Raw genomic sequence first — 26,273 nt, 5'->3', positions numbered from 1 at the left:
TCTATCAATGGCTAATTGTGTTCATAGGTTCATAGAAGGGGTGCAGCATGGAAGGAGGCCAATCCGCCCATCATGTCTATGCTGGCTCATTGCAAGAGCAATTCACCTAGTCCCACTCCTCTGCCCTTTCTCTACAGCACTGCAATTTCTTTCCCTTTTCAGATAATGATCTCTTTTCAAAGCCCCTATTGCATCTCCCTCAACTACACTCTTAAGGCAGTGCATTCCAGATCCTAACCACTCGCACAAAAAAGTTGGTCACCATTGCTCCTTTTCCCAATCACCTTAAATCGATGTCCCTCTGGTTCTCAACCTTTCTGCCCAATGGGAATAATTTCTCACTATCTACTGTGGTTTTGAATACCTCTATTTAATCTCCTCTTAATCTTCTCTTCTCCAGGGAAAAGATGTTTAGTGCAGGGGGAATGTAATATAGGAGTAGGGAAATTTTACTGCAGCTGTACAGGGCTTTGGTGAGACCACAGTTGAAGTACCATGTACAGTTTTGGCCTCCTTATTTGATAAAGGATATAAATATGTTAGAAGCAGTTCAGAGAACGTTCGCTCGAATCATTCCTGGGATGAAGGGCTTATCTTACGAAGAAAGGTTGGGCCGATACCCATTGGAGTTTAGAAGAATGAGAAACATATAAGATCGTGAGGGGACTTGATAGGGTGGACACGGGGAGGAGGTTTCCACTTGCGGGGGAGACTAGAACCAGAGGACATAGTTTAAAAATAAGAGGTCTCCGTTTTAAGATAGCGATGAGAAGACTTTTTTCTTCTCTCAGAGGGTTGTTCGTCTGTGGAATTCTCTTCCCCAGAAAGGAGTGGACGCTGGGTCATCGAATATGTTCAAGACTGAGTTAGAGAGATTTTTGATAGACAAGGGAGTCAAGGGTTATGGGGACTGACAGGAAACTGGAGTTGAGACCACAACCAGACCAGCCAAGATCTTATGGAATGGCAAAGGCCAGGCGGCCTACTTCTGCTCTTGATTCCTACGTTCCTATGTAACAACCCCAGCTTTTCCAATCCATCTATGTAACTGGAGAACTTCTTCCATGGAACCATTCTCATGAATCTTTTCTGCAATCTAATGCCTTTACATTCTTCCTAAAGTGCAGGTGCCCGGAACTGGACACAGTACTCCAGATCAGGCCAAAGCAGTGTTTTATACAGGTTTGGTCTCCCTTGCTTTTGTACTCCATGCTCCAGCAAGTTCTCTGAAATAGATTGAAAACATCGGAGACAAAGAAGTCATTGCTTGATCCTTACCCACAATCTTGCCCAGGATCAGGGACCTCATCCCATTGAATTCTGTGTCAGTCCCCGATGACAGGTTGAATCTCAGCGTTGGGAGCTGATCAATCTGCAAAGAAATGAGTTAAAGATTGCTCAGTAAGAAAATACATTGGGCTCTTGAACTGACACCAGCAATCAACTAGCAACACCGTTGCATATTAGATAGACCAGGAAGTGTAGCGGCGTAGTGGTATTGTCACTGGACCAGTAATCCAGAGACTGAGGGTAATGCTCTGGGGTGGGGCCAGGACTCAAATCCCACCATGGTAGATATTTGTGGTGTATAAGTAGAATTTGAATCCAATAAAAATCTGTAATTAAAAGTCTAAGATGACTCTGAAACCATTGCCGATTGTCACAAAAACCCATCTAGTTCACTAATGCCCTATAGGAAGGAAATCTGCCGTCCTTACCTGGTCTGGCCTACGTGTGACTCTAGGCCCACAGCAATGTGGTTGACTCTTAAATGCCCTCTGAATGAAGGGGAGGGGCAATAAGTGACACCCAAGTCCTGTGAGGGAAGAACGAAGACCCACGGCAGCTCTGCAAAGGTCAATTTAAGAACTCTGACAGGTCTCCATCTCACCAACTATAGAAATGTAAAGATTTTATTTATTGCTGGTTGCTTTCATGTTAGACTGCAGTGATGGCTGTTGTATAGACAGCTGTTCTACATACATTCAGAATCATAACTGGAGGGTTAAATTTTGAGGACAGGTCACATTAAAGTGGCTTTTGCTCCTTTGTCTTTTGAAGTTTGAAGGGTGAACGCAGATTCGCAGAATTGTTACCACACAGAAGGAGGCCACTTGAGCCATTGCGTCTGCACCATCTATCCGAATGAGCATTTCACCTCGCGCCTTTCTCCTGTCTTCTCGCTGTAATCCTGCACATTCCTCCTTTTCAGATAACAGCCTAGTTTCTTTTTGAAAGCCTTGAGCGATCGTGCCTCCGCCACACTGTCAGGCATTGCATTCCAGACTCCAGCCACCCGCTGCGTGAAAAAGTTTTTTCCTCGTGTTGCCACTGCTGACCAAGGTTTTTAAAATGTTAGGGATGGATCCGCAGGGATTGGTGCTGGGACCCCAGCTATTCACAATATGTATTAATGATTTAGATGAGGGAGCTAAATGTAACGTCTCCAAATTTTCAGATGACACAAAGCTGGGTGGGAGGGTGAGCTGTGAGGAGGATGCAGAGATGCTTCAGTGTGATTTGGACAAGCTGAGTGAGTGGGCAAATGCATGGCAGATGCAGTATAGTGTGGATAAATCTGAATGGCTATAAATTGAAAGAGGGGAATGTGCAATGAGAGCTGGGTATCCTTGTACACCAGTTGCTGAAGGTAAGCATGCAGGTGCAGCAGGCAGTAAAGAGGGCAAACGGTATGTTGGCCTTCATAGCCAGAGGATTCGAGCGCAGGAGCTGGGATGTCTTGCTGCATTTGTACAGAGCCTTGGTGAGACCACACCTGGAATACTGTGTACAGTTTTGGTCTCCTTATCTGAGGAAGGATGTTCTTGCTATAGAGGGAGTGCAGCGAAGGTTTACCAGACTGATTCCTGGGATGGTGGGACTGACACATGAGGAGGGATTGAGTTGGTTAGGATTATATTTGCTGGAGTTCAGAAGAATGAGGGAGGATCTCATAGAAATCTATAAAATTCTAACAGGACTAGACAGGGTAGATGCAGGAAGGATGTTCCTGATGGTGGGGGAGTCCAGAGCCAGGGTTCACAGTCTGAGGATAAGGGGTAGATCATTTAGGACTGAGATGAGGAGAAATTTCTTCACCCAGAGGGTGGTGAGCCTGTGGAATTCACTAGAACAGAAAGTAGCTGAGACCAAAACATTGTATGTTTCCAAGAAGAAGTTAGATATAGCTCTTGGGGCGAAAGGGATCAAAAGGTATGGGGAGAAAGCGGGAGCAGGCTATTGAGTTGGATGATCAGCCATGATCATAATGAATGGCGGAGCAGGCTCAAAGAATTGAATGGCCTATTCCTGCTCCTAGTTCCTATGTTTCTATGTCTCTATGATTGAAAGGTTTGGTGTGGAGAAACAGTTTCCTCTGGCAGGTGAAACAAGGATCTTAAAATTAGAGCTGGGTTATTTGGGAAGGAAATCCGGAAGGGCTTTTCCACTCAATGGCCAGATGGTGGAAACCTGAAATTCTCCCCCCAAAAAGACAGTGGGGAGCCAGATCAATTGAAATTTTCAAACACGTTTTTGCTGGGTAATGATATTAAGGCATATTGGTTAAAGGCAGGCAAAAGGAGTTTGAGTACAAATTAGCTATAATTCAATTTAATAGTGGAATAGCCATCAATAGTCTATGATCAAGGGGCTGAATGCTAACTCCCGCTTCTATGTTCCTCACGCTAAACTTCATCTGTTACAGTTTCATTGACTCGCTTAATCGATCAATGTTTCTTTACAACTCTCTGCTCCTAGCTATTAACTGTGCCACTTAACTTGGTGTCTCAACACATATGACTCTATTGCTTCATCTGAGTCTTTGGCAATATGGTAAAAAGTTGAGGGCGCCATAAGTATCACTCCAAACCTGTCATGGCAACACCAGCAGGAATGTGAGTGTGCGTAAGTGTGCGTGTCTGAATAAGTGTTCATGTGAATGTTTGTGAATAGGTATGTACGTGAATGTGAGTGCGACTATGTGTTTGAGCATGCATGTAAGTGTTTAAGTCCCTGTCAGTAAGTAAGTACGTGTCAGTAAGTGAGCAAGTATGTGTGTGCGTGTGTGAGTATGAATGCGTGTTTGAGCACACATACAAATGTAAGTTGTACCAGTAAATGCATGTGTGCCAATAAGTGCACACGTAAGGGGGTGTGTGTGTGTGTGTGTTTGGGTGTGTAAGTGTGCATGTGAATGTGTGTAAGTTTGTATGCGTGGAAGAGTGTGTCGCAAGATCATAAGAAATAAGAGCAGGAGTAGCGCATTCGGCCCATTGAGTCTGCTCCAGCATTTAATAAGGTCATGGCTGATCTGGTTGTGGTCTTAACTCCACTTTCCTGCCTGTCTTCCCATAGACCTTGACTCCCTTGTTGATCAAAAATCTGTCTAACTCAACCTTGAATATATTCAATGACCCAGCCTCCACCGCTCTCTGAGAATTCCAAAGATTAGACACCCTTTGAGAGAAGAAATTCCTCCTCATTTCCATCTTAAATGGAAGGCCCCTACTTCTAGATTCCCACATGAGGGGAGATGATCTCTCAGCATCTACCCTGAATCATTTATGTTTCAATAAGGTCACCTCTCATCCTTTTAAACCCCAATGGGTGTAGGCCCAACCTACTCACCCTTTCCTCATAAATCAGCCCCTCCATCCCTGGAATCTACCAGTGAACCTTCTCTGAACTGCTTCCAATTCCAGTATATACCTCCTTATGTGAAGAGACCAAAACTGTACACAGTACTCTAGGTGTGGTTTCTCCAAATCACTGTACGCTTGTAACAAGACTTCCCTACTTTTATACTCCATCCCACTTTCATTAAAGGCCAACTTTCCATTTGCATTCCTAATTACTTGATGTATCTGCATGCTAACTTTTTGTGATCCATGTACAAGAACACTCAGATCCCTCTGTACCATTTAAATAATATTCTGGTTTTCCATTCTTCCCGCCAAAGTGGACAACCTCGCATTCTCCCCCATTGTACTCCAGCTGGCAGGTTTTGTCCACTCACTTAATCTATCCATATCCCTTTGCAGACTCTTTGTATGCGCTATCTCTGCAAGCACTACTTTTAAGACCCCAAGATGCAGGCCATCAGGTCCAGGGGAGGTCAGCCTTTACTTCCATTCATTTCCCCATTCTGTCATCTTGTCCAGTCCCACAACCCTTCAACGTTCCTGCACTTATCTAATTCTGGCTTCTGGCTTCTTGAGCATCCCTCCATTATTGGGCATGCCTTCAAAACACAAACACACACACACACACACACTCACTCATACTCATACACACACACACACACACAAACCTCTCCACCTCCCCTTCTCTCTTTCCTCCTTTAAGACACTCTTTAAAACTTAGATTTTGACCAAGGTTGAGGTTGCTTGCCCAAATATCTCCTTATTTGGTTTGGTGCCTTTTTTTTTATAATACACCTGTGAAGTGCCTTGGGACATTTAAAGGTATAAATACAAGTTGTTGGGTGATTGTCAGCTAACTAAGGCTCAGTTGTGATGCCTCCCTTCCTCATCTCAGACATGAAGAATAACAACATTTTTTTATTCATTCATGGGGTGTGGGTGTGTCACTGGCTAGGCCAGCATTTATTGCCCTTGCTCAGAGGGCACTGAGGGTACATTGCTGTTGGCCTGGAGTCACATGTAGACTAGCTGATTTCCTTCCCTAAAAGTGAACCAGACAACAGTTTCATAATGACATTTAATTCCAGATTTTTTTTATTGAACTCAAATTTCACCATCAGCCATCCATGGGGGTGGGATACAAACCCAGGGTCTCTGGAACACTAGTCTAGTGACAATACCACAAAGCTGTCTTCTCCCTCCCTGGCGCACAGCTTGAGATATGAACAGCATCTGTCAAACATAACCCCAGGTGAGGAGAGGGGAGGGAGGGGACCAAGGAAATTCATAAATAACTGAACACAACTTACAAAAGGGCTGCTCTTTTCTGATTAATATTTTTAAATGTAATGATCCCTTTACAACACAAAATACATTGAGTTTCACCATTTAAGATGACCTCTGCTGTTAAGTGAAATCGTTCATCAAACTATTGACCGGTAATTTGCACTTCTAATTCCATATCTGTTGATCTGCACAATTGTAACAGCTGCTGGCAGCAGTTTGCGGTGAGTAACCATCTGATTCAGCTCCACATCCCTGAACAGTGGCTGGCAATCCTGCCGATGTGTTGTTCATGGACAGACTCTTTGACAGTCAAACTCCCCTGAAGCTGTTAAGCGTCTGGGCCACTGGAGGGCGCTGAAGCTTCATGTGCCACTGCAACTGCTTTGGACAGCCTCACCTTTGTCTGGGGGTGGGGGGGGGGAAACTACAATCAACGCTCCCTAGGCCAGCTCTGACCGAGGAGTAAAACTGGGCAGCGTTGCTCCATTGGGGAAGCTTCATTTAAAAAGCGCGCACTTGGCCGAGCTTTTCAGGTTACAAGCGCCCAAGCCCCCATCCCTCTAGGGACTCGAGCACAAAAACCTAGGCTGACATTTGAAGTCTGGTCCCGAGCAGAGTGCAGCTCGCCAGGCGCATGTCGGTTATGTGCAGCTGTGAGATGCGGTCATGCTGATGGGCTCGGGTGATCCAGTGCAGGGAGTCATGCAGTCATGCTGATGGGCTCGGGTGATCCAGTGCAGGGAGTCATGCAGTCATGCTGATGGGCTCGGGTGATCCAGTGCAGGGAGTCATGCAGTCGTGCTGATGGGCTCGGGTGATCCAGTGCAGGGAGTCATGCAATCATGCAGTCATGCTGATGGGCTCAGGTGATCCAGTGCAGGGAGTCATGCAGTCGTGCTGATGGGCTCAGGTGATCCAGTGCAGGGAGTCATGCAATCATGCAGTCGTGCTGATGGGCTCGGGTGATCCAGTGCAGGGAGATGATTCCGACGAGCAGTATTGGAATTAGGTTCCCGACGTGCTGCTCCCGCCAGTAACAGGGGGAGCGTACGATTGCAAACTGGTTTCATGACCTTCTCACCATGACACCCGATGCTAAGGGGGTCCGGAAAATTCCGGCCGTTGTTTCCCTTAATATTTCTCTACCCCTGTAACCATGTCCAGGGGACTCTAACCTCTGGACTTCCTTCGCTAAGTCTCTCTGCATCTTTTATAGTCACTCCTCGAAGCCGATCTCAACTCTTCTGTGTTCCTCCAACTCTGGCCCCCTCGCACATCCCCAATTTCCTTCTCCCCACAGGCAGCCGTCCATGGCTTCAGCTGCTGGGGCTCTAACCCTCTGGACTTCCTTCGCTAAGCCTCTCTGCATCTTTTATAGTCACTCCTCGAAGCCGATCTCAACTCCCCGAATGTCTCCTTCTTTGGCTCAGTGTCTGATAACGCTCCGACATTAGTGGTGCTATTGCTGCGTTGTTAATAGCGTTAACAATACATGAGAGCGGCTGTGTAAATGACATACAGTCACGTCCCGCCGTTCGTGGGGTGGGGGGGGGGGGGGGGGGGGGGTTGGGTTGGGGGTGTCACGTTCCCACGAAATCTCGCAAACGGCAAAATCGCGAACGGGGAACATGGTTTTGAATAGGACTCAATTAGATAGGTTCCAACCTTGTGAGGGCAGCATTGGTCTGGGCAGAGATAAAAACAAAAAAACTGCGGATGCTGGAAATCCAAAACATCGATGCAAATTTCGATGCAGCAGCCAAATGAATTCACCCCCTTCCTGACTGACGAGCTGCCTCAGAGTCTTTTAGCCGCTCGCAGCCTCTGGCCAATGTTAATGCAGCCCAACCACCAAGTACAAGCTTCTCGCTTCTTGGACTCGAACTCAAGTTCTGTCGAAGGGTCATGAGGACTCGAAACGTCAACTCTTTTCTTCTCCGCCGATGCTGCCAGACCTGCTGAGTTTTTCCAGGTAATTCTGTTTTTGTTTTGGTCTGGGCAGTGCTGGGGTGCAGTACCTGCATCCAACAGATGGGGGAGCCTCTAACCCAATACATTGGTGCAGATTTCAAATTGAATCGAGTATTCGTTTTGATGAAAGATCTTTTGGTAAATGATATTTTTGGCTAGAGGGAAAGCAGAAGGTCCAAAGGATTTGAGTATTATTGCATCACAGCAGTGCCACCACAAATGACAATTACGTATTTTGCCTGGACATATATATATAAAAAAAATACTCAACCCACTATCCCCACCCAACCAACCCGACAGGTGCCTCACTACCCTGGTTTCTACTATCTCGATGCAGCAGCCAAATGAATTCACCCCCTTCCTGACTGACGAGCTGCCTCAGAGTCTTTTAGCCGCTCGCAGCCTCTGGCCAATGTTAATGCAGCCCAACCACCAAGTACAAGCTTCTCGCTGATGCTCTTATCTACACTGAGTGCCCAATGACTGCAGAAGACTAAAAACACGCCCCGCTTGTTTAAATAGGCAGAGAGTATGGCTGGCATTTTTGATCCTGTGTCGGGAAGCTGCTCGCCAGCTCGGTTCAAGGCCCCACCCCCGCACGCCGTGTCCCTGACCTGCCCACCCCAGGTTTTCGAAGGGCTATGCCAATTAGTGACGGGGGGGAGGGTGGTGGTAGAAGGGGGGAAGGAGGGGTAGGGGGGTTAGGGAGTTCGCCAATCGCTTCAGGATGGCAGGAAGGCTTCCCGGGGCTTCCTGACATATCGGCAACCCCTCCGGCCGAGGTGGGAGCTGCCCATTCCCGTCTGTGATGCAGAAAGAGAAGGTGCCTCAACGTGAGGAAACCTGTGGATAACTGGACATTGCTCACGCCACGGGAGGTGGACAGAGTATGAAGGGCGGGGTAAGTGAAAACGCGAACCAGGAAGGCGTGAACGGTGGGGCTTTACTGCATTCATCGTTCTCCTCATGCCCAATTCCTCCTGTGGGTGGGTCATTCATGGGGCTTTGTAACAAAATAGGTTCAACCTGAACTTAGAGTGTTGCACCTGAAGGTGGCAGTCTAAGCATTGAGTTTGCCACCAGACAGGCCAGTCTGAGCAAACTGCGTCAAGTTTTCTCTTGCACGTTAATAAAGGTGAGGTTCAGGGAAATATTAAAAGCAGAAGCTGTATCCAGTTTGTCACAAATCAGGGGCCACTTCAAGCCTTGGAATGGGAAAGAAGGTCACAAGCCTTTAGTTTAGTCTGGTACAAAATCCAGCGGTATATGAATGAACAAGAAAAGTGATTATACCTTAAATGCTCTAACTTCAAATAATGGTGAGTTGGAAGGTTTGTAAACGTTGTGTCTAAATATAATGGACCACGCACAGCACCATGACAATTGTGAGCTGTGTCTCAGCAGGTAGCACTCTCACCTCTGAATCAGAGGGTTCTGGGTTCAAGACCGACTCCAGGACCTGAGGAATTCCAACACCAAAAAACAAGCCTGACACTCCGGTGAAACACTGAGGGAATGCTACACTGTCAGTGGCTGCTGTCTTCTGGATGAGGCCTTAAACTGAGGCTGAATCTGCCCTCTTAGGTGGGAGTAAGCAATTCCATGGCAGTATTCCAAAGAAAAGTGGGGGAGTTATCCCTGGTGTCCTGGCTGATATTTATCCTTCAATCAAAATCATTTAAAAAAAACCCAGATTATCTGGGCATTATCACATTGTTGGATTGTGGGAGCTTGCTGTATGCAAATGGGTTGCTGTATTTCCCACATTGCAAGAATGACTACACTTCGAAAGGTGTTTAATTGACTGTAAAGCACTTTGAGATATCCTGAGGTCATAAAAGGCACTATACAAATGCAAACCTTTTATTTTATAACATATAGTTTGGAAGTACACAACATGAACTAGACTGTCACACAGGCAACAGAAGTGCGATCTCACTGGCTGGGAGCTAACGTGGCCTCTGATCCTAACCCGTTCATTCACAGCTGTGCAATAGAAAGTTCTCCAATTCTCTCTGTCCTCCCTACCATTAGGGTATCAGTAGTGGCTCAGTGAATAGCACTCTTTCTCTGGGTCAGAGGAACGTTAGTTCAAGCCTCAGTCTGCAGGCTTCTGTGTGTAATCCAAGGCTGATAGTCCATTGTGGTATTGAGGGAGTGCTGCACCATCAGAGGTGCAGGCTTTCAGGTAGGACAATTAAACGGGGACACTGTTTGTCCCTCTCAGGTGATTGCAATGGATCCCATGGCACTATTTCGAAGAAGGTCAGAGGAGTTAAACCCGGTACCCTATTTATCCTTCAACTAGCATCATCAAAACAAATGATCTGGCCAATATCTCATTGCTGTTTGTGGGACCTTGCTGTGTGTACATTAGCTGTCATGTTTCCTATGTTGTAAAATGACCCCATTTCAAATATATTTCATTGCTTGTACAATGTGTTTTGTGTGACTGCATGAAGATTATGAAACAAGGTTCGTTTATTCCAATGGCACCAAAGCGATATCAACCCTCAAGGAAAGCATAACACCAAGAGATACTATTTACAAAGGATATTCCACTGCGATTGCTCCTATTCGGGCCTCGCATTCTCAACACAGTCACTCATCAGGCTAGTTCTGCTGTCCAGCTCCTGGCTGCATTCCTGTTCTCTCACTCTCTCTCTCTCCCATGGGGCTTCTCAGACTCAGGGGTGCATTCAGGCAGTTTGACGAGGTTTCTGATTCTCTTCCTGGCTCCAGAGCCACCCCCAGGGGCTTCAAGCTATCCCAGGGCCCTGCCACTTTGCCAGTCACAAGGCTTGGATTAGGCCTTCCTTGCCTCGTGGTATCTGAACCTGTCCCTCAGCTTGTCAAAGACGCTGCTCCCTGCAGGGAGGGGCCTACAGGGGCCGACCAATTCCCCTGCTTGGTGCTCATCCTCAACGTCGAACACTACAGCACAGAAAACAGGCCGTTCAGCCCTTCTAGTCCGTGCTGAAATATTATTCCGCTAGTTCCATTGACCTGCACCCAGTCCATAACCCTCCAGACCTCTCCCATCCATGTATCTATCCAATTTATTCTTAAAACTTAAGAGTGAGCCCGCATTTATCTCATCAGACAGCAGCTCGTTCCACACTCTCACCACTCTCTGAGTGAAGAAGTTCCCCCTAATGTTCCCCCTAAACCTTTCCCCTTTCACCCTAAAGCCATGTCCTCTCTGTTTATTTCTCCTAATCTAAGTGGAAAAAGCCTACTCACATTTACTCTGTCTATACCCCTCTTAATTTTGTAAACTTCTAACAAATCTCCCCTCATCCTTCTACGCTCCAAGGAATAAAGCCCTAACCTGTTTAATCTTTTGCTGTAACTCAACTCCTGAAGTGGCGTAAAGCACAATACAGAAGTTAAGTTCTTTCCCTCTTCTGTCGTGCTTCCCACAATCTTCATGCTTTTAAACTTAAAGTTGAAGCGAACTGTTTGCTGCAGCTTCAACAAGGACAGGGAGATTTACCAGAATAGCTCCAGGGATGGTGGCGTGGAGTGTGTGTTTGCAGAGGGGGGTGGGGGGGTGTGGGGGGAGGTGGGAGGGCTGGGTGGTTAGTTACAAGGTTAGGTTAGAAATGCTGGGGTTGTTCTCTGTGGAACAAAAGAGATTGGTGGGGGGGGGGCTGGATTTGATGGAGGTGTTTCGACTAAGGCTTAGATAAGGCAGACAATGGAAAGCTGTTTCCATTAGCTGATGGTCCAAGGACCAGGGGACACAGTTGTAGTGTTTTGGGAAAGTGGTTAAGGAGGAATGTGAGGAAGAACATTTGTTTGCCCACCGAGTGGCGATGGCCTGGAACTCGTTGCCCCTGTGGGTGGTGGAAACAGAAACAAACAATGATTTCACAAGGAAACTGAATGGGCACTTGAAGGAAATAAATTTGCAGGGCTAGGGGGATTGGTCAGGGCGAGAGGACTGAATAGATTGCTCAGCAGGGAGCTGACACTGACTCAATGGGCCGAAAGGCCTCCTCCTGTGCCATTATTGACTCTATGATTCACTAACATGTACGTAGCATCCTTCAACCAGAAAACACGGGCAGCATCTTCCGGCCGGCAAGCAGGGGTGTTCACCGACAGGTAAAATGACACGGGATGGTGTTGAGCGGAACTCCCAACGTCATCCGGCGTCATTTCCATTTTCAGGTCAGCGGGGGGCGCAGTCGAGTCAGCTGCGAGCCTGCCGACCTGTCAACGGCCTATTAAGGCCATTCAAGAAACAATTAGTGGAGCTGCCTGTCCAACCTTAGGGTTGGCAGGTGGGCCGGGAGCCCTGGCCGGAATGAGTATAAAACCTCATCCACGGGGCGGGATGAGGTTTCATGAGTCATTTAAAATCTGCGCATTGAGTTTTAATAAAAGTTATGGTCACATCCCAGCTCACGTGACGTTGTCATATGAGGGGGACACGGAAGGGAAATGTTAGGATGGTTTTTATTAAAAATTTGGAGTCCGGACCGATCTCTCTGGGGCAGCACTTAGCCTCAGGGAGATCTGCGTGCTCTTACACGCACACGTGTCACGCGTGAAAGAGTGAACTCCTGGCTGAGGGAATCCCCTCCATCCCCCCCCCACCGGCCGCACCGGGAGTGTATAGCGCTTCCTGACAGACATCACACTGGTCGCTCCTTAATTGGCCCGCCCACTTAAAATGGCCGTGTGCCCCCCGATCGGGCACGCCGTTGGAGGAGCACCTGCTCGCCCCCGCTCCCGCACTTTCCCCCCCTCCTCCCCCCCACTGTTGACAGGGGGAAAATTTCCCCCATGCATCAGAGCGCTTTACAAAGGTCTTGAGCATAACTATCATAGGGGAGGAGAGAGTGAGGTTCAAGTGCAGAAGAAGCATCAAAGACACAAGTGTTCAAGAAGAATTTGAAGAATGGGAAGTCTGGGATGGTTTTCAGAGAGCTACGTCATGGAATAAAAAAGTTAGTCATGGGAAAATGGGCCCCTGGGCTTGGTGCTAGTGACAGGAATACAGGGATCAACATGCGAGGACTGAGGATCAAGGTCTGGAAAAGGTTGCTGAGATAAAGTGGGGTTAGACCGTGGTAGGACATTGAAAAACTGGACAGAGACTTTGTGCTCGACAGGCTCGGGGCTATGTGGATTGGCCATTGGAAACACTGGATGGGAGGGGCTTTGGGAAAAAGTGGACATTTGGCCCAATCGGTCCTGAGAAGTTTGTCATCTTTTTTATCGTGGCTAAGCCAGAGGCAGAGGGCAAGGCTTAGACAAAAGGGGCATTATGAAAATTGTATCAGGGCAAAAGAGGTACAGTTTGTGATCCGACATTCTCGGGAAGTATCAATTTCACTGGGAACGGATCACAGCAACTCCAATAAGAAACTTTACCAGATGGAAAATCAGTGGGACTTAGCAAGAAAGTATCTTCAATGGTGTAAATATTAGATTGGCTCAGTGGGTAGCACTCTTGCCTCCGAATCAGAAAATACAGGCACAAGCCCCACTCCAGAGAGTGAAGCACATTACCTGGGATTACACCACTACCGAAGTCTTTTGATAAGACATTGAAATGATGCACCATCTGCCATAAACATACATTATTGGATCAGGAGCAGGGGAGCTCTCCCGGTGTCTGGACCAACTCTTCCCTTCAAACAACTTCATAAAACAGATTAGCAGGTCATTCATCTCATCCACTGTTTATGGGGGCCTTGCTGTGCAGAGATTGGTCACGACACCTCCTACAACAATGACTAACGTCAAAAAGTATTTTGCTGGTCAAGAATCCCTTTTAGGTTATCAGAGCAGTGTTTATCTTGCATTTTCAGCCTCTGCTTCTCTGCCTGTCCCTGTTGCTCTTATCTTTCTCTCCCCCCTCCCTCCCTCCTTCTTCCTCTCTCTCTCATTACTAGATCATCTGTTTTCTGCCCCCACCAGCTCTGGGTTTGAATGTTGTGGAACGAGACGCATTGCCTGTGGGTTCCCTTATTATTCGGTGTATGTTTCGCCTTCAGTTTCTTGCATTGGCTTCTGTATATAAATAAGTATTGGCAGGCATTGCCTTGGTTGCTTACAATGTTGTAGGGTAATGATTAGTTTCATTGCTCTGTTTCAATGTTTTGTGATTCTCCAGTTGGAACCACCTTCAGCAAACCTTTGCTGCAGGGGCTGAACATCATTATGGTGATTTTACATCCACTCAGATGGTTTCAATCCAGCTCGTTTTAGTAATACAGGATGATCCCCGCAGAACCAGGTTGAGGGGTGATCCACAAAATAAAATTGACCATCTGCCAGAAAACTGGACATTTCGCTACCCAATTTTCGATAAAAAGAGGACAGGCTGTTCACAAATCAGCTGAACTGCAGCCAAGGAAGTTGGGTGGGGTACGTCTGAAGGGCAAGGGGATGGGGGGCAAGGGAAGAAGTGCAGCAGAATTCCAGGGTTACCTTTAACCTCTTTGCATTAAAGGCATCCAACCAAATGAAAAAGAAAGGCTTACATCTGTACAGCACCTTACACGACCACCAGACATCTCATAGCATTTTTCCAGCCAATGAAGTACTTTTCGAAGTGTTTTAATGTTGAAATCAGAAGCTAATCTGCATGCAGCAAACTCCCACAAACAGGAATATGATAATGGAAACATAATCTGCTATTTTTTTTGTTACGTTGATTGAGGTTTATATTTTGGCCTGAAATCCAGGGAGAAATCTCCTACTCTCCTTCAAAATTCAGCCTATTCCACACCCCCCCCCCATTCAATTAAATCATGGTTGATCTGTGCCTGAATTCCATTTTCCCACTTCACCTCTCTATCTCTTGACAGGCAAAAATCTATCCACCTCAGTCTTGAAAGCTCCAAATGTCTCCCAGAGCCTTTGGGAGAGGCGGAGAGAGAGGTTTTAGACTTCCAAAACCCTTTCTGTGAAAAAGAGCTTCCTAATTTCGCTATTGAATGACCTAGTTTACCCTTAAGGCCATGTCCCCAAGTTCCTTAAATGTTTGGGAGGAGCACTGAGGAGCGACTGCCCTCCAACACTTCAACAATCCACATGAGGGCAGATATCCAGCATCAGTGGCCTCTTAGGCAGCAAAGCAGAGTCTCACCCTGCTGTCCCCCAGTAACAGTGCATGTGCACCTTTCTGGTGGGACAGTCCCAGAGGGAGAGCCGCTTAATTTATCTGAGGCCAACTATATGCACACTACCGCTTGCCAACCAATCAGCACTCTCTTCTCATAAATATATAAACATATTGTTTCCCCTGACATTATTATTTTCTGGCGAATTGTCCTGATGAGTGCAAGACGAGAAGCTTCAACAAAAAAAGTCTTTTTTCAGCAACACTCAAGTTCTGTGCTACCAAATGACTGAAGGTAACTGTGTTGCACTGCTAGGATAGAGCGAGAGTAGCAAAGCTTTAAGGGAAGAGTTTTATTTGTGTTGAGCTGGGCACTGGTTTCATACTGGCTTCAGCCTACCAATCTTCCAGGAACACCTTGGAGTCTCCAGTAATTAGAGATTTATTTCTTGGAGTCTGCTGCAAGCAAAACTCATGAGAAAAAAAATCATCAGATCCTGAAACCAAACTGTGTTTTTAGAAATTTTCTTTTAACACTGGTATTCATTAATTAGAAAAATTTTGGGCATGAGAGATTTTATTTTTTTTAAAAAAGCTACTTGACCGACGGAGAAGGATCATTTAATCAGATAATGAAGAGTCTATTCACTTTCCGCTTGGTATGGGAAGGTGGTGCACTGTGAGGATGGACATGTCACATGGACCAGTGGCAGGGGCGTGGGGTGATTGGAGGCAGGAAGTCATGTGACAAAATCTCCAGGGATATGGCCTGTGTAGTGCGTTGAACGGAGGGCACTGTTACCCTAGGCAGCAGATGGCTATTAGGCAGCAGAGTAAATGCATGAATCTGCAACTAATGGCCTGTCTGTCACATGGGGAATGGTGCCAGTAAAGTAGCTGATGAGTGGGAACTAAGTAAATATGATCCTTATTTCTAGTCACTAGACCAAGCAGAATGCTACAGAGCTGCTCGCTTTGGCAGATTATATACACACTTCACTCAGATGTACAGATTTGAAGAAGTCTGTATTTTTCATTTAATTTTAGTGATTTATCACTTAACCCTGATAATTAATATCTAAACCTGAATTAATTAAAGAAAGTAAGCAAATTCCAAGTTTTTTTTTTCCCACACACACAAACACGCACACACACATTCTTCTATCACACATCAATGAAAATATACTGTAGGGACATTAGAGGGCCATTGAAGTCAGCCAAGCAATAAATTTCCAAATGTGATTTTCAGTCAATCATGAAGGGAACAGTGCTGTGAAAATAAGGTTATTGAGACAAAGTAGTCGATAAACAGGGGCACTGGTTTACACTGCATCATTCATAATTTATCACCCCAAGGGTCTGTTATCTCCATTAGTCTACCAGTTGGTGTTTCCAATCTCTACGGCTCAGTGGGCAGCACTGTCACTTCTGAGTGAGAAGGTCGACCACTGCAGGAACCTGAGCACAAAATCTAGGCTGACACTCCAATGCCAGTACAGAGGTGGTGCTGCACTGCCAGTGGCACTGCCTTCGGTAAGATGTTAAACTGAAGCTCCTCTCAGATAGGCATGGAAGATAACCCAACATTATTTTGAAGCGGAGTTGGCTTGGCCAATATTTGTCCCTCAACCAACAGCTAAGAAACAGATTACATAGTCAATATTGCAATGCAGTTTTGTGGGAGTTTGCTGCATGAAAATTAGCTACCATGTTTGTACATTATAATGGTATCCAAACTTCAGAGAAGTACTTCCAACATGAAGGCCCATTGTGCACAGACAGCCTTTAGATCTGACCTGTCAAACTGAGGCCCAGAGGTCACATGCAATGCTTGTTCCTGAGCTCTGGCAATCTGGCCTTCAATGCCTCAACTCCATCCTATTCATCTTATTGCCAATTCACTGGCTTGTCCTGTGTAGCTGGAGACCAGGAGAGAGCTGCTTTTAGCATCATTGCCGTGGAATATAACAGAAAATTAAGAGCTGTTAGCATCAGCAAATAGTGATTAAATTATAAGTTCTTAAATTAAGAGAAACACGGATTTGTACTCTGTGTATAACTTGATGGTTTGCATTTTTAGAACAGAGTAGGGCAAGAGCTTGAAAGCTCCTTCTGGAGGCAGGCAAGATAAAGCTCGTGGAGTTGTGAAAGAATTCAATCAGAGAAAGAGAGGATAGTGTGTATAGAATGACTGTAGCACACCAGGAATTATTCTATTGAGAGATTAGTGTCTTTAAACTGGAGATAATTTTTCTTCTGTCCAACATGATGTACATTTCCATCTGCAGATTTGCTTGTAGCTAAAGGGGTAGCTGCTGTAAAAAAAAAGTTATAGGATTAACAATGCAGAAAGAGGCCATTCAGCCCAACTAGTCTATGCACCACATGAGCCTCCTCCTAACCTCCTTCATTTAACCTAATCAACAAATCTTTCTATTCCTTTGTGCCTCATGTACTTATCTAGCTTCACCTTAAATGCATCTGTGCTATTCACCTCAGCTGCTCCATGTGGTAGCAAGTTCCACATTCCCACCACCAGAAATAAATTTAAAGTTAACATTGGCTCTAAGAAAAAGTTTTAGGGTTTTTTTTTGTCTCTTTGTCTTTAGCTTGAGCAGTGGAGGCTGGGCATACCTTTAGGACAATCTCACCTTTTCAGGTGGTTGTAAAAGAATTCATGACTTCCATTTGGAAGAAGAGCAGAGGAGTTATCCCCAATGTCCTGTCAACCAACATCACTATAACAGGGTATTTGATTGTTATCTCATTGCTGCTTTTGGGAGCTTTCTATGTGCAAACTGGCTACGACACTTCCTGCATTACAACAGTGACTTTTTTTAAAACACGAAATTCCGGTTCTGTCGAGGTTGTCAACCTTTCTGCTGGCAGAATAAAAAATCCCACAGAACAACGTCCATGATAAAGTGAAATCCTCCACTGGTTACTCCGGATTAGTCGAACTTGTCCAAGCTTGTTGTATGACTGCGCCGACCAATCAGAGTGGAGTTAGACCATTCAAGAGCATGAAATCATGGAGTCCGGGCAAGGTGTCATTTGACATTGAGATCTCCCTGCGGAAGAATGTGCAAAACCTGCTAGTATAGCTTAACCTGTGAGAAATTTAAAAATGCTGTCGATGGGAGAGCAGGTGAAGCTGATCCAGCAAGTGGAAAACTGTAGCGTGAAGTGGAAAGTGGACATCGCGAAGGAGAGGGAAATTTTACCATCGAGTTTGTTCACCCGTTATGAAACGCAAGGCAAACATCTTGGAACAGTTCAAAAAGCAGGTATTCTCTCCAGTAAAGAAGGGGGATGAGAATAGCTGCCTGTGCTGAGGTGAAGAAATTCCGCTAATGTGGTTCAAGGCAGCCCCAAACAGAGACTGTTCCCATCTCCGGTCCAATCCTGCAGGAAAGGGGAGCTGCATGGAGTTCAAATACAGTGACAGGTGACTGCACTGATTCAAGACAAGGCACAGCATCATCTTCCACATGGTAAATGGTAAGGGTGTGGTGGTTACAACAGCGATGACAGACAATTGGCTCCACGTCTTGAACGAGCCTGCACCACATTTTAGATGTGGTTGAAGCCGAACTGTTTTACTGTCTCTTGTCAACTGTTGTTTGATGTTTACAGGTGCAACGTATAATAGTGGAAAGCAGAGCAAGGAACATGTCACTGCATCAATTTTTGTTAATTCCTTCATGGGATGTGGGCGTTGCTGGCTAGGCCAACATTTATTGCCGATCCCTAATTGCCCTTGTTCAGAGGGGCAGTTAAGAGTTAACCACATTGCTGTGGGTCTGGAGTCACATGTAGGCCAGACCAGGTAAGGGTTGCAGATTTCCTTCCCTAAAGGACATTAGTGAACCAGATGGGTTTTTACAACAATTGGCAATGGTTTCATGGTCATCATTAGACTTTTAGTTCCAGATTTTTATTGAATTTAAACGTCACCATCTGCCATGGTGGGATTCGAACCCGGGTCCTCAGAGCATTGCTGTGGATCTCTGGAATACCACTATGTCACCAGCATCGAAAAGCTGCCGCTTCTTTTGTGATAGGAAATTCCAAGAAGCCACATTACTTCATGAATGTCAAGACAATACTCACACAGTGTGAGGCTAGCAAAAGCCTGAGATGGCCGCCAGCATTTCTGAGGCAGGAATCAAGAAATTGAACAAAATGCATCAACAATGGTAAAGGAAGATGGTCATCATTCGAGACAACTGCCCTGCGCACCCCGACTTCGCTGGCCTCAAGAGCGTCAAGCTGATGTTCTTGGCTCCCAGCAGCGCGGCCAAGTTTCAGCCAAGGGATCAGGCGGTGGTTAGGAACCCTGAAAAGCCATTACTGACAGCAGCTGATCTCTCAGGTTGGAGAGGCCACAGATAAGAAGCAGGGGTACAATCCAACTGGACTAGAGGCCGCAAGTCCATGATGAAGAAGGTGTGGAACGTTACAAGAAGTTGAGAATGAGGAGGAGCGGGGTGAGCCCAACCAACCCAATGACGAGGCACTTTTCACTCGTCTGCGGGAGGCTGGCACGGAAATTCCAGCAGAGACAACCATGCAAACTGTCACGGAGATGGACAATGCCATAGGCTGCATGTCAGGCCTAACAGATGATGCAATCATTGATGCCGTATGTTCTTCAGCCAAAGAGGCCGATAACCCTGAAGAGTCCCGCCCACTCGCCTGACTGTCTCCCTAGCCGATGCTGCAAAAGTCCTAGTGATGCTCTGGGATTTCACACTGCAGCATGAAAATATCGAAAAGATGTCTGACTGCGTTGACGACAATGGACTGTAGCGCACATGTCCAAAGACAGCACGCTAAGTAGAAAAATATTACAAAGCTTTTCCAGAGCCAGCTAAGGGGAGGCAGTGGCATCACTTGACTAGTAATCCAGAGTTACCAGGGTAATGATCTGGAGGCAGCTGGTGGGTTCACTTAATAAATCTGGAATTGAAAGCTATTCTAATAGTGACCACGGAACCATTGTCGGTTGGTGTAAAAACCCATCTGGCTCACTAATGCCATTTAGGGAAGGAAATCTGCCTTCCTTAACTGGCATGGCCTCAATGTGACTCACCAGAGCAATGGGGTTGACTCTGAAATGGCCTAGCAAGCCACTTAGTTGACTCAAGCCATTATGAAGCCTAAAAGGAATGAAACCAGGGCGGACCACCCAGCATCGTCCCAGGCACTAGAAATTACATAAAGTAAATCCAGCAATGTCGAGCCTGCAAAGTCCTCCTTACTAATATCTGAGGGCTAGTGCCAAAATTGGGAGCGCTGTCTCACAGACTAGTCAAGTAACAGCCTGATATTGTCATGCTCATGGAATCAAACCTACAGACAATGTTCCACACACTGGCATCGCCAGCCCTGGAAATGTCCTGTCCCACTGGCAGGACAGACCCACTAGAGTTGGTGCCATAGTGGTATACAGTTGGGAGGGAGTTGCCCTGGGAGTCCTCAACAGTGACTCTGGACCCCATGAAGTGTCATGACATCAGGGCAAACATGGGTAAGCAAACCTCCTGCTGATTACCATCTACCGTGCCACCACTGCCCCCTCCCCCCCATCCAACCTCATCCCTGTCAACTGGTGAATTAGTACTCCTCCATGGTGAACACCAATTGGAGGAAGCACTGAGGGTGGCAAGCAGGCAGAATGTACTCTGGGTGGGGGACTTCAATGTCCATCACCAAGAGTGGCTCAGTAGCACCACTACTGACTGAGTTGGCCAAATCCTAAAGGACATAGCTGCTAGACTATATCAGCAGCAAGTGATGAGGAATCATCAAGAGGGAAAAATCTACTTACTTGTTACTGATCCACCTGCTACCGATTCATCTGTCCATGACAGTATTGATCAGAGTGACCACCGCACAGTCTTTGTAGAGAAGGAGACCCACCTTCACATTGAGAATACATTGAGGTCGTGCTACCAGCATACTAGATGGTAAAGAACAGAGCCAGCAATTCAAAACTGAGCATCTATGAGGCACTGTGGGCCACTTACAGCAGGAGAATTGTACTCAACCACAATTTGTAGCCTCATGGCCCGGCATATCCCCCACTCTTCAGGGGGATCAACCTTGTTCAATGAAGAGCGCAAAAGGGAATGTCAGGAGCGGCAGCAAAACTGGAGTCAATGGGAATCTGGGGAAAACTCTCTGCTGGTTGGAGTCATACCTAGCACAAAAGGAAGATGGTTGTGGTTGTTGGAGATCAATTATCTCTGTTCTAGGACATCACTGCAGGAGTTCCTCAGGGGAGTGTCCTAGGCCCAACCATCTTCAGCTGCTTCATCAACCACTTTCCTTCCATTATAAGGTCAGAAGTGGGGATGTTCTCTGATAATGACACAATGTTCAGCACCATTCACGACTCCTCAGATACTGAAGGAATCCATGTCTACATGCAGCAGGACCTGAGCAATATTCAGGTTTGTGCTGACAAGTGGCAACTAACACTCATGCCACACACAAGTGTCAGGCAATGACCAGCTCCAACAAGAGAGAATGTCCCCTTGACATTCACTAGCATTACCATCGCTGAGTCCCCAACTATCAACATCCTGGGGTTACCATTGACCAGAAATTACACTGGATCAGCCACACAAATACTGTGGCTACAAGTGGAGGTTAGAAGCTGGGAATGTTGCGGAGAGTAACTCACCTGCTGACCCCCAAAACCCTGTCCACCATCTACAAACCAAAAGTCAGGAGTGTGATGGAATACTCTCCACTTGCCTGGATGAGTGCGGCTCCAACAACACTCAAGAAGCTTGACGTCATCCAGGTCAAAGCAGCCCGCTTGATTGACACCTCATCCACTACCTTAAATATTCACTCCCTCCACCACTGAGATGCACCGTGGCAACAGTGTGTACCATCTACAAGATGCATTGCAGCAACTCACTAAAATTCCTTTGTCAACACTTTCCAGGTCGTGACCTCTACCATCTAGAAGGACAAGGGCAGTAGATGCATGGGAACACCACCATCTGGAATTTCGTCTCCAAGCCACTCACCGTCCTGACTTGGAACTGTGGGTGTACCTACACCACATGGACGGCAGCGGTTCAAGAAGGCAGCTCACCACCACCTTCTCAAGGGCGATTAGGAATGGGCAATAAATGCTGGTCTAGCCAGTGATGCTCACTTGAATGAATTAATGTAAAAAAATTGCCACCATTTTTCAATGCAAAGCTCCAGCCTTTTACAAGGTCAAGTGTGAACAAATTGAACGGATTTTTCCACAGATTTACTGCTTTGCTGTGTTTTCATTTGGCTATTGAATCCATTATTTTGACACAGACTGCACTTGTAGGCATATCAGGTTACACAGAGATGCATTCATGCAGGATTGGGGCCTTCTCAGCTATCATGAAGCTCCGCTCAACTCAAACTTGTGGGTGGATCCCATAGGATTGAACGCATCAGGGTCTTCCTATATGTTCTTTGGATGGGGGCATTGCTGGCAAGCCCAACATTTACTGCCCATCCCTAGTGATGGTGAGCTGCCTTCTTGAACTGCTGCAGTCCGTGTGGTGTAGACACACCCATCGTGCTGTTAGGGAGGGAGATCCAGGACTTTGACCCATCGACAGTGAAGGAACGACGATATATTTCCAAGTCAGGATGGTGAGTGACTTGGAGGGGACCATGGAGGTGGTGGTGTTTCCATGCATCTGCTACTTCCTGAAAGTACTTCATTTGCTGTAAAGTGTTCTGGGGCATCCTGAAATCAGGAAAGGCGCTATGTAAATGCAAGGTCTTATATTCTGATACCATGGCTTTCATCCCTCAATAAAGAGAGGATGAACATTGTAAACAGCTTTATTTAAATATTGTTTTTATATCCAAGTTATTTTAATGAGGTTTTCTTAAAATTTTATTCACAATGAGCCTCGACCTCTAGCCTTGCTGCAAATCCCAGAGTTTCCCATTACAGTTTGGTAGTGAACTGATGCAAATATTTGCCGCAATTGGCACAGGCTTGCAGCAGCTTTGTAAATAGAGCCTTGTTGATGATAAAATGAGAGAATTTTCCTTTCAGTAATGTTTTTTCCAGCAGTCAATAAAAAGCTAGGCAGAGTTTATGTGATAATTTAACTCTGAGCAAAGAGACCCTGTCTCTGAGAATGCTGAATGGCAAAAATCTTGGGCTCTGGTTTGATGAATTAGTTAAGTGACTCTTCTTTCATTCCTCTTCAGCCAGTGCTCACTTTCCTACCAGACTTCTCTTGCAGTACATTCCCAATCAGAGAAGACATGGTGTCTTGCACTCAGTCCCTAAGGAGTACCTTCATCAGCTAGGCTTACAGAATCGTCTTATCTGTGGAAAAATGAATCTATTATCCGTGTAAAACTGCATTACCCATCTGGTTTATATACACTTGCTTTGTGTTCAGAAGCTATCGGTTACAGTTACCACATGTGGCATGAACAAGAGTTCAAATAAAAGGATTCAGTGTGACATTTAGTCAGAAGTCGGCGGGAAGATTTTTCATGGTCCTACATGAAAGAGCGCAGACTGCATTATACTGGGTGGATGTGGAGTGCAGAATGCAGCTGACAGGCTTTGGGTCTCACCGCAGGTTGCAAATCAAAAAAAGAGCGTGCATTTATAAAGGTAAAATCAAAATGCATCAGATCTGAAATCAAAACAGGGGGCGGATTTTTCCGTGCCCGTGGGCGCCGAGCGTGTTTGGTGGTGAGAGCGGGCAGTGTAACGAGAAGGCCGAACACCAGTTTCACGCCACTGTCAAACCAGTTTGCGATCGCCCACTCAGCCTGTTGATGGCGGGGCCTCGTCTCCAGCCATCAGACGCCGGGGACCTCATTGTAATACATCTGTATATCATTATCCCGCTGGCAGCATACCCCACCCCCACTGGGTCTTCCACCCGCGTTGGCTGGAAAACACGCCAGTGCAGAAAGTGTGGCATGCAGAATTCGGAACTTAGCCACCAGAGCCTTGCTCACATCGAGGGCATTCGAGGAGCAGGAGATGCTGGTGCCCGACAGCAACAGCACACTGGAGGCACGTCCATGGCAGGCTGGCTGGGTTCTCGTAGATATGGTTCTGCTGCGAAGCAGCCCATTGGAAGGTGGAAAGTCACCATAGAGGGTCTGCTCACAATGGATGATGGTCGAGGGGGTGGGAGAGGAAGGTCCATCTGTGTTTGGGAGAGGAAGATGTATCGGGGTGGGTGGGAGAGGAAGGTCTAGGACTGATTAGGAGAGAAGGGGTGTTGTGTGGGGGTGAGGTTGCGGGGGAGGGGGAAACACAGGTGCCGAGAGGGGTAGGTTGTGGGGGGGAGGGTGTATCGAGGGGGTAACAAGGGAGAAAATGGCAACTAGAGAGGTAGGTGTAAGGGGGGTGGAAGGTGTAAGGGAAGGAGTTTGGAGTGGGGAGGAGTATGGAGAGTGGAACGAGTCCAGGAGGGGGAAGGAGTGTGGATAGGGGAGGGGGCCCAGGGGGAGGAAGGAGTGCAGATAGAGGAGGGAGTCCAGCGGGAGGAAGGAGTGTGGAGAAGGGAGGGAGTAAGGCTGGTGGAAGAGGTAAGGGTGTTGGAACTAATCATGGGGGAAGGACTAAGCGGAGGTAAGTCCAGGGTGGTGGTGGGGGGGGGGGGCGGTGGGGGTTGTTCGGGAATCTAAGTGGCAGGGTGTCTGGAGGGGAGGTGTTCAGTGGGAGAAAGGGTCCAGAGGGGGGAAAGCGGTTCAGATGAACGTGCAAGGGAGGGCTCTGATAGGTCCAGGACTGCCTCCTGAGGAGTGATCTGAGTGTGGGTGTGGTACGAGGGAATGGTGGGAATGTCCGAGTCAGCAGGGGGTGAGGGTGAGGGTTCAACAGTAGCAGTAGAAGGGGCGGTGAGTGTGGTTGGAGGGGACACAGAAGCAGGCATGGACCCTGGGGGTGGGAAGGAGGAGGTTGGAAGGTTAATGTGGATGAGGGTGGGATTTTTGGGAATGTGCACATTCACCGGAACATCCCTGAAGGAAAAAGGTTATGACTGGTAAGTCACAGAGGGGAAGTGGAAGATGATGTCAGCAGGGTCAACAGTGATGGGGAAAAAGGAAATGGGTAACCGGGGGAGGGGAAAGGATGGGCGAGCGGATGAAGAACTGAATGATGACCATAACAAAAACAGAATTACCTGGAAAAACTCAGCAGGTCTGGCAGCATCGGCGGAGAAGAAAAGAGTTGACGTTTCGAGTCCTCATGACCCTTCGACAGAACTTGCCAAGTTCTGTCGAAGGGTCATGAGGACTCGAAACGTCAACTCTTCTTCTCCGCCGATGCTGCCAGACCTGCTGAGTTTTTCCAGGTAATTCTGTTTTTGTTTTGGATTTCCAGCATCCGCAGTTTTTTTGTTTTTATATTTTTATGAATGATGACCATGCTGTCTAAATCAAAAGTGAAACAAGAGTCATGGTGGGCGAGATCAGGTGCTGCATAGGGGTGTGATCAGTGGATGGGCGGAGATGCAGGTCAGCTCAGTGAACCCCAGCAGGCAGCATTGAAAATGCTCAGGACATTGAGGTGAGTGTGAAACGGGAAGGATCCACGTGCATGGGAGAGTGCTTGCACGAGGCGGGCCCTATCACACACACACCTCTCCCTACAGAATCACTCGTGGGCCGGCTGCTCCCTCTGCGGTGACAGAGGACAAGGTTGAGGGGCTCACAGGCAAAAGGGACTCGGAGGGAGTGGACAGCCTCTGAGATTCCTGAATGGATGACCAAGGGGTGTCCAGCTGTTGCTCCTCCTCCCTTCGGGTGCCTGAGGGCCTCAGCCTGACTCCTTGAGGGGGGAAGGAGCACCTGCAGGGACGTCGAGGTGCCCCATTTCCCTCTCGTGTTGCCACTACGGGAACTTGCTCACCCGTGGTTCACGCGCTGGAGTGCAGGTCTGCCCACATTTCCACGTTCTGCTGGACCAGGGTCTCCATGGCGTCCGCCATCCTCCCCATGGAGACTTCCATAGTCTCACGTGGGCACCACTTCATCAGTGAACAGGCAGATGCACTGCTCCGACTCACGAGCCACCCCGTTGTGGGCTTCCAACAGCTCTGCGTGATGTTCCCATGCCTTTTGCCAACTCTCCAGGATAAGTTGGAAGGCCAAATCCAAAGGTTCGTGATCTGACTTGGACTTCACAGATGCTTATTCGCCAGCAATCCTCTGGGTGCTGGGAAATTTGGCTGCACCTGCCTCCTCCTGCTGTGGACACTTGTCTGTGCGGTGACCACCATATTGTGAACCCG

At 47.1% G+C, this 26,273-nt stretch overlaps 1 protein-coding gene across 1 annotated transcript in view; it reads right to left on the bottom strand.

The window, feature by feature from the left end:
- Positions 1 to 26,273, bottom strand: part of LOC121285105 (contactin-associated protein-like 5) — an 834,028-nt gene that overhangs the window by 56,189 nt on the left and 751,566 nt on the right. The window contains exon 21 of the mRNA XM_041201256.1: positions 1,279 to 1,372. Within this exon, the coding sequence (XP_041057190.1) occupies positions 1,279 to 1,372 (94 nt within the window). The remainder of the gene's footprint in view (positions 1 to 1,278; positions 1,373 to 26,273) is intronic.

Source organism: Carcharodon carcharias, chromosome 12 (assembly GCF_017639515.1).
Source record: "Carcharodon carcharias isolate sCarCar2 chromosome 12, sCarCar2.pri, whole genome shotgun sequence".
Taxonomy (NCBI): Eukaryota; Metazoa; Chordata; class Chondrichthyes; order Lamniformes; family Lamnidae; genus Carcharodon; species Carcharodon carcharias.
Note: the sequence above shows the minus strand (reverse complement) of the source record. Positions and strands in the feature narration are given on the sequence as shown.